Genomic DNA, 8,823 nt, shown 5'->3' on the forward strand with positions numbered 1-8,823 from the left:
CTGCACTTTACTCTTGGGATAGCCCCGGGTAGATTTCAAGAATGCATTCATACAGGAGGACGCCATCTACAGAAAGTAATTTTTAAAAAATGAAAATTCCATCATCGTTTCTTAAATGGCATGTTTTAAGGTTTCAATTACTATGAATAAAATATTTTTCTGCCATCACTCTTGCTTTTATTGGATTGTTAAAAAGTTCTCGTTTTTGTGTCACCCTGTATTTTTAACCCACTTAGGGTCCAATCACTGGAGTATCTAAGGGTTAAAATGCAGAATATCTGACTTCCTGGATGTAACTCCAGTCCTTGACATGTGTATCCCTCTATCTGGCTTCTCCGTGAGTGACATGAAGCATAAAAATGCTCAGAGGTCAGCTGAGGTTCATTGTGGACATCAGATTTATGACTGAGTGTAATGAGGTGATCCTTTCCACCACATCCACCCTCATTATTCCTCCTGTTCACTTTGTCTCATTTGTCAGATGGCCGAGGTGAACATGATGTATGGACCTCTCACATCGCGGCGTCACATTTTTCTGCCTTTGAAAAATGCCTGCTAGCCGTTACCTTCTAAGGCCGCAGGACACAAACATGCTCCCCGTGTTGAGCTGCATGCGTGTTTGTCCTGCACAGTTCACATCTCCTCCCACTAAAGCAGCACTCTGGACTCAGCGTGTCACATTCAGCAGTCAGCCCCGACAAATCCTCTCACTCAGATATCAGCTGGACGTCAGCGATGTAGGGAGGCAGGTGACGGAAAGAGCTGGGAATGTGTAGAGCCACAGGGAGGTTGGCTGTGTAGAAGGTTTATGACCAAAAAGCGACAGACCAGTGTTTGAAAAACTTTGCTTCTACAAGAATTGTCATCTAACTCTTCACTATAGAACAAACAAACAAAATGTATTAAAAAAGTGAAAATTTGACACTTGTGCTGCACATTAAAGATATGGAATACTGTAATGTCTTAAAACTGTGAAAATATTGTTAAATATCTGTAAAATTATGAGATTTTTAGCTGATATAAATGCAATAAAACAATGTAATTGTATAACTACACATTTTAGAAGAAAAATAAAAATTAATTGTTGTGTATGTTAACATGTAAATAAATACATTTGTCTGTGATTGGACCAGATATCCACTTCGCCAAGGAATGTGGTGGAGTTATGTAACGATCCACGTACATTTGTCTGTTAGTCCATCTGTGCACAACATTACTCAAAAATGGACCAATGGATGCGAATGACCTTTTAAGGGAAGGTCGGAAATGACACAAGGACCACCTGATTAGATTTTGGCAGTGATACAGCTTATAGTCTGGATCTACAGAGCTGTCAAAGATTTCTATATCATTGTCAGATAGCAGCGCAGTGTCAACAAGTGAACACTATGTCAGAATATAGAATATATCCCCGTTGGGTCCCATAAGTCGTGTCCTTTTCTCCAGTGTAAGCTGATCTGTTCCAACCCCACAGTGTTTGGAATAGCATCCCCATCTTCCAAGCATGATAGCCCCATTTTCCTAACTGGAATTCTGAATGGATCGCTGGTTTTATTTTTTGGGAATCAAGAGAAAGAAAGACCTGACTGGCTCGGAAACTATATAACAGCTGAGCAGCCTTGGTGGAGTACTGCGCTCTGAGTGCTTTTCTTGTTTTAAATATTTGTATTTTCTATTAAAAAAACAGGGACAATCTGTAAGATAAAACTAAATGATTGTTTTCTGTATATATATATATTGAGAAAACCCCAAAGGGTAGAGGGAGGAGAGAGACCCAGTAAATCCCCCTATAGGACCAACTAAATTAATAATTGATCTTCAGAGGATCACTAGACTCCCTACCCCCTCCTCAGCTCTCCGTCTAATGTGTCCGGTTCTCCAGCCCATTGGAGTCTGACCCAGATGGGTTCTAAAGAACGTTTTAGTAGAGAGGTTAATCAACTTTTGACTTCAAATCATGATCCAAAGGTCCCCTTTGGTATTGAAGTACCTTAGTGTCATAAAAGTAAATTTATCCTAAGACACAAGTGAGATCATGCTTTGATTTTAAAAATGGCCTCCAACCATCCTTGAGAGGCCCATATCTTTGCTTCTGTTATAGCTATAATGGCAAACTTGGTGTCAAATTGTACATTTTTGGGGTCAAGGAATCGAATAAAATCGGTTTCAAGACTTATAAAAGAATGATATTCTTCTCACCATGACAACCGAAGATAAAATATGCAATTTATTAAAAAAACACAGTATCCAGCCATCCATTCTCTATACACCGCTTTATCCTCACTAGGGTCGCAGGGGGTGCTGGAGCCTATCCCAGCTGACTCGGTCGAAGGACGGGGACACCCTGGACAGGTCACCAGTCTGTCGCAGGGCTACATATACAGACAAACAACCACACTCACATTCACACCTACGGGCAATTTAGAATAATCAATTAACCTCAGCATATTTTTGGACTGTGGGAGGAAGCCGGAGTGCCCAGAGAAAACACATGCATGCACAGGGAGAACATGCAAACTCCATGCAGAAAGATCCCAGGCCCAGGCTGGGATTTGAACTGGGGATCTTCTTGCTGGAAGGTGAAAGTGCTAACCACTATACCACTGTGCAGCCCACAGTCAAATCAAAACTCAATAATTTAATAAATACAACTTAAAGTGTTGAATATGTGTATTATGGATGCTAAGAAAACAAGTAGTGAGACAACAAGTCCATAACTACAATCAAAGAAAAAATCATTAGACCTCCCTTGTCTTCTTCAGTTTCTTGTTCATTTTAATGCCCGGTACAACTAAAGGTTCATTACCTGAAGAACGCAACGAACATGACAAAAAATGCAACTGATTCCATAATACTTGTCTTATTACATCTTATTTAACATCCTCTGGCTTCATTGTATTCCCTGGTATATAAGAGTATTTTATGTCCTATCTGACATGCTTAAGCTTCATTGTATTCACAGGGTAACTAAGAGGCCATTTCATGTCATCAGCAGCACTGCACATGCAAAGGCCTAGAGTGGTTTCCTGCTGACATTCAAGCCATAGCACAACTCAGAAGTCGTCAGCTTTCACATAATGCCTAAAACTGAATTATTATGTGAAGCCACAAAGGCAGCCATCTTGGTCCTTCTGGAAATTGGCATGAGTGAGAGACAAGTAGCGAAGAAACTGAAGATCTCCAAGACAGCCATTCATTACACCAAGAAAAAACAAGCCCAACATGGTTCTACCAAACTAGAAATAGAGCTTGACTGTTGATGATTGGACTAAGGCTCTTTTCAATGATGATTCCAATTTTTATTTGATGCCCACTCCAGCCAACTTACTGGTTAGGAAGAAGCCTGGTGAAGCTTCTGTGTGGCGTCATCTACTCCGTTACCCAAGTCATGGTCTATCAAGGCTGGGCAGGAGCTGTATGTTCTATATTTCCCACATTACACTGGTCCCCTGCTGAGAAAGCTCACTCATACTGTAGTTCTGATGATGCAGCAGTGCAAGTGTTACTACTTGCACTTATACTACCCCACACATGATTGTGGCAGCCTGTTAAAATACAACGTTTTTCTTTTTGCACTGGCCCCATTTAGCTTCATGTGGACCTGCCATCAATAAAGGAACGATGTCTTGTAGATCGAAGAACTGTTGCAAAATAATGGTGATGGGAGCAATATTGTAATTGTATTCTATGGTCACCATTGACTGTGATTTTGGTTCTGATGTAAATACAGTCTTTTCAATAAAATGCTTTTAATACAACATTGTCAGCAAAGGACTTCCTGGCATTTCTTTTGGGACAACCGTTCCTGGACCTCATAGACCAACTGACTCCTTATCCTAAAAAATTTGCCTGCACTTCTAAACATACAGCACCAGTCAAAAGTTTGGTCTTTCAATGTTTTTTCTTTATTTTTATTCCTTTTTACATTGTAGATACATACAGAAGACATCAAAATTATGAAGCAAGGATATATGGTAAATGGAACAAAGAGATTTTTTTAATTTGCCAAATCAAATATGTATTCCTAGAAAAATGCTTTGAAATGTCTCCACATCAGATCTCAATCAGTACTTTGCCTTAAAACTGTTCAGAGAATTATGTGTTACAGAGAATGCAGCCAACTTGGACATCTGGTATCACCAATCACAATGAAGACACCAATACACATTAAAAACGTGCATATATAAAGTAAAACCCTTTAACACTTGTAGGAATAAGGCACATAAAAAGCCAGCCTGACAAAAACTGACATCAGCTACAACTAAATTCAGCAAGCAAGAGGTTAATCAAACCACAGGCATTACAAAACATTTATGAAAAAACTCATAAAATGATCAGCTCAAACATCGACTACAGGCCGCCGTTGTGTACTATGGCAGCAGCATTCATGGTGCTCTGGCCAATAGGCTCTCCATCTTTGCTTTCAAAGCTTGGGTTGTGCCCAACGTTGTTCACAACGTTGACACCACCCAGGTTGAACGTGCCGGGATTGTAAACATAATGACTGACACCTGGTGTCATGGACCAGCCGGTCACCTGGGACGTGTTGGGCACTGCGGCCTGCGGTGAAGTAGAGGACCAGGAGGGATACCAGGGAGATCCAGCAGCAGAGCCCACAGCAGCCATAAGGAAGGGCAGGTTCTGTGGAGTCGTCTTATTGAAGGTCGCCTCCATCATGTGCTGGTTGAAATGCTCCCTGAGCGGAGGGCGTGCCTCTCCCTGATACTGAAACACAAACAAGAGGTAGTTCAAATTAATGCCAAATTCAGTCATAGTATCTCATTTATGTAGTCTATGATGACAGTATTGCTTCGTCAAGCCTTTAAGGCCATAACCAGACTTTGGTTAGGCCTCCATTACAGATGTCTTACTCTATGTCCAAACCGCTTTTTCTTTGCTCTTAGTTAACAAGGAACTTGGGCAAGACAGTCCAATTTTGACTATTTCCATGTAATTCAGCAACAAAATCATTCAAATAATATGACAGAATTAACATATAAATTGCACATATATAGTAATGCTGCAAAAAATGAGAGCTACTTACTGGTGGCATATGAGAGGGCATGTTGGAGTAAATGTTTTCCTTGACAGAACAGCGCTCTGACGCCCAGATGGTGTCCTTCTGGTGTCTCCTCAGCTTCATCCTTCGGTTCTGAAACCAAGTCTTCACCTTCAACACAGAATGGCAGCTGATCAGAAACTGCACATTAGCTTTTGTTTTGCTTGTCACCCATTATACCTCATAAATCACTCACCTGTTTGTAGGTCAGACCTGTCAGCTCGGCCAGGCTCTTCATCTCAGACGGGGTGAGGTACTTGTGCACAGTGAAATGCTGGACAAGTGTGCTCATCTGCCTCTCTGAGAAGGCTGTCCGGACCTTTCCTTTAGGATTGTTTACGCCGGCTGCGCCTTGCTTCTTTGGGTCAGTTAAAGGTGGTGCAGAGGTGTCGTTGTTGGTGGCCTCACCTTCAGTTGTGGCCAACACTTTTGACTCCTCTGTCAGGGAGCAGGAGATGGTCCTGTTGGCATCGGGACTCTTTCTGCTGACCTCTTCAAGAAGGTCTTTCTTGACCCATGTAGCAGGGTCTGCCAGGGAGAGGCTCCCCTCCTTGCTGCTGCTGCTGGAGCTCCAGGACTCTGAGTGAGAAAACACAGAGGACAAATGAGTGATATGACATGGTCACAGAAGACTGTTTTTATAGAGAAGAAAAGCCAACTTCCAAAGACTTCTTATGTGACATCAGCTACTGGACGTCATAGACCAGCTGACGCCTCATCCTAACATCGTCCTATACTTTTGGACATACTCGTTACAAAGAAGGCACCTGTCCCATTTGCCTTGATCTTCTTAATTTTGAAAAAAAAACAGTGCTGCATGATGTGACAAGCAGTCATATTACTACGACTGCTCAACAATCAATTTAAAAGAAGTGCCTAAATATTATATACATTACTGTAATATTGTGCACTCAAAATGAAGAATACATTATTTCAAAAGGAATGCTTTCAAGTGCCTCCCCATCTGATCTGCATCGGGTCTTAAAATGGTCTCAAATATTATGTAAGACAAAGAATATATCCAATTTGGACACAGCTTGTCTCACCAAGCGCAAAGAAAACACTAAGACACATTAAATGCATGCATACAAAAATAGAATCTGGTGATAAAAGATAAACTCCACTGAGGAAACCTTCAGAAAAATCAAAATATATAAATATCTTCAGGTGCCAGTGTTTTGTTTTCCACTTTGAAACGCAGTCGCTAGATGTTATGAGGGTATTATTGTAGCAAAACTACTTGTCAATGCGAATCGAGAGTTGTCTGTCTGTATTTCAATCCATGTGTCCAAAGTGAGATTTGTCAATGTGTAAAAGAATTTGTCTATGTGAAGTGAGATTTGTCAATGCGAACCGGAATCTTCAAAAGCCGCCACCCAGCTCTACGCTCAGGCGTGCGCTGCATGCTCATCCCGTCTGGGCTACCTGGTTGATCCTGTATGTAGCATATGCTTGTCTCAAAGATTAAGCCATGCAAGTCTAAGTACTAGTGATGGTGAAATCGAAGCTTCATGAAGCAATGAACCACTTTGACACATCTGGTTCAAGAATGACACATTGCTTCGAAGCATTTGACACAACCAGAAGAGTGACATCTGCTGGTCCTGTGTCAGAACTGCATCTAAGTGGAAAAAACTGAAAAAGCCTCAGGACTGCTTGTCTCACACTGCTTTGTACTTGCAATAAATATTTTAAAATGTTATATATGTATGTTTGTGTGCATATATGTGTAGTGTGTTTCTATGAATGCATGTGTGTTGTGTATGTGTGAATCTATGCATATGTATCCGTGTGTTATTTAATGTATTTATTGCAACTAGATATATCTAAACTAAATTCTAACCAAATGTATACTCTCCCTAACGTCTCTCAAAATGACAAATGGCAAATGCACTAGCATAATCTCCTCTCAAAAACCCACAATTTGATAAGTGAATCAAACCCGTATGACCTGGACAAATTGAAATGTCCCACCCCTTCAAAGTTGGCGCGAAGCACCGCGACACGCGATGTGACGTAACGAGGCCTCGCTCTCGATAGTCACGTGATTGTGGGCGTGCTGAAGCAAAGGAACACTTCCGCTTCAAAAGCTCGGCACTGTGTCCAGCGTAACATCACTACTAAGTACACACGGCCGGTACAGTGAAACTGCGAATGGATTATTAAATCAGTTATGGTTCCTTTGATCGGCTCGAGGTTATCCCCCGGGTGACGGCCACCTGAGACATAGCACCGACTGAAGCTTGCAGACGGCGGGAACTGCCGAGGTACAGGGCAACAGAGCGGCAGGCAGCCACCATGGACGAGCCCGTGAGCCTGAGGTCAGGGAGCTCAAACCCATACATTTTTCACATACGAATCTCAGTCACGGCAGAAGTGTAGCAAAAGTCACGTGAAAATAAAACAGCCAATTGTGAAACCGAACTAGTTTTGCTACAATAATACCCCATAGATGTCGCCAGTTTGTTTTTGTCATTCACTGGCGGGACATTTGAAATCCAAAATGGGGCTTATCTGGAGTTCAAAGTCGACTCTCCATGATGAAATCGGAAGTGGACAAGCAAGTAATGATACGCGGCCTTACAACAACATAAACGTAAGTTGGCTGCCGATATTTACATACCTGGTGAAGTTCCCGTGTCGCTCCCGGGCCGTTCCACCTCGTTCTTCCGGGCTTCGTACGCTGCCGGCTGGGATCCGGCCAGCAGCAGGCCGCCGGTCTGGGACTCCCCGAAATACACAAGCCCGGAGCCCTGGTAGTGGCAGTGAACGTTAACGGCATTCTTCTCCGGGGTGGGAGGCGCAGACTCGGCCTTGGTATTGACGGTGTTGCCGGCGGAGTAGCAGGCCGGTGGTATCCCGGCGTTGTAGTGGCTCGGGCCGCTGAATGTGCCTTCGCCCCAGCTGGTCAGGTTGCCGTTCTGCTCGGACCCGGCCGGGTACATTTCGTAGGCATGAAAAGGAGGGTTGTGGTTGTAGTTTTTCTTCCAATCTTCCATGGCTCTGGTGGGTTCACGCGATGAAACTACACTCAGAAACAAATAAAACAAAAGCAGAGTGAAGAATTACTGAAAACGGAGCTTGCAGTAAAAGGTTTTGCATCCGTCCAGGTCAAACAAACGGACCTGGTTGCGATTCAAATACACCGGGCAGCCTCACATCTGCTGTTTTTAAGGGCCTGTGTGGGTGTGGCCACAGGATGGAGGTGAGAGTCCTCATCTGAGTCCGTGTAATCCACTCTACGAGCCTGTCTCACCCTCTATACAGGTAGGCATGTATAGAGGGTGAGACGGGAAGTGTGCATGTCATTAGCATTTCTATGCTGCGTAGACCTAGAGGAGCAGCTGAAGTTCCCCGGGCACAATCTCTCCACAAAGCCTTAAGTGCCTTGGGCATCACGGGAATGGCAAGGAGCAGAGCCATCAAGAACATCACCGAAGCAGCGGAGAAAGCTTCGAGATGGCTCTGGATCCGGAGAGGAGAACACTGGGGGGAAGCAAATACTCCCTGTACACACACAAGCTGCGGCTTGATCAACCGCAGCTGGGTCGCCTGGGCGAGGGTGTCTAATGTTGAAAGACCCGAAACACCCTATGACCCCAGGTTACATTACTGATGATGTATACAGGTGCATCAGAATCATCTGGTGTTTTTAAGAACTATGCCCTGAGAGATTGCAGATTGGTTTTCAGTGGAATCACTGTTGCTCTGTATGTGAGAAAAAGAGTGAAACGTCTATGCTCTCACTATTGTGTGCTCTCATC

The 8,823-nt window shown here is 43.2% G+C and overlaps 1 protein-coding gene across 1 annotated transcript; it reads right to left on the reverse strand.

The window, feature by feature from the left end:
- Positions 1 to 4,350: 4,350 nt before the first annotated feature.
- On the reverse strand, positions 4,351 to 8,058 carry LOC110954403 (homeobox protein DBX1-like). The gene is made up of 4 exons (XM_051940454.1): positions 7,683 to 8,058; positions 5,256 to 5,638; positions 5,045 to 5,170; positions 4,351 to 4,725 (listed from the first exon to the last, which is right to left on the reverse strand). The coding sequence occupies exons 1-4, from the start codon at positions 8,056 to 8,058 to the stop codon at positions 4,351 to 4,353; spliced, it is 1,260 nt and encodes a 419-aa protein (XP_051796414.1).
- Positions 8,059 to 8,823: the final 765 nt, after the last annotated feature.

This window comes from Acanthochromis polyacanthus, chromosome 20 (assembly GCF_021347895.1).
Source record: "Acanthochromis polyacanthus isolate Apoly-LR-REF ecotype Palm Island chromosome 20, KAUST_Apoly_ChrSc, whole genome shotgun sequence".
Classification (NCBI taxonomy): Eukaryota; Metazoa; Chordata; class Actinopteri; family Pomacentridae; genus Acanthochromis; species Acanthochromis polyacanthus.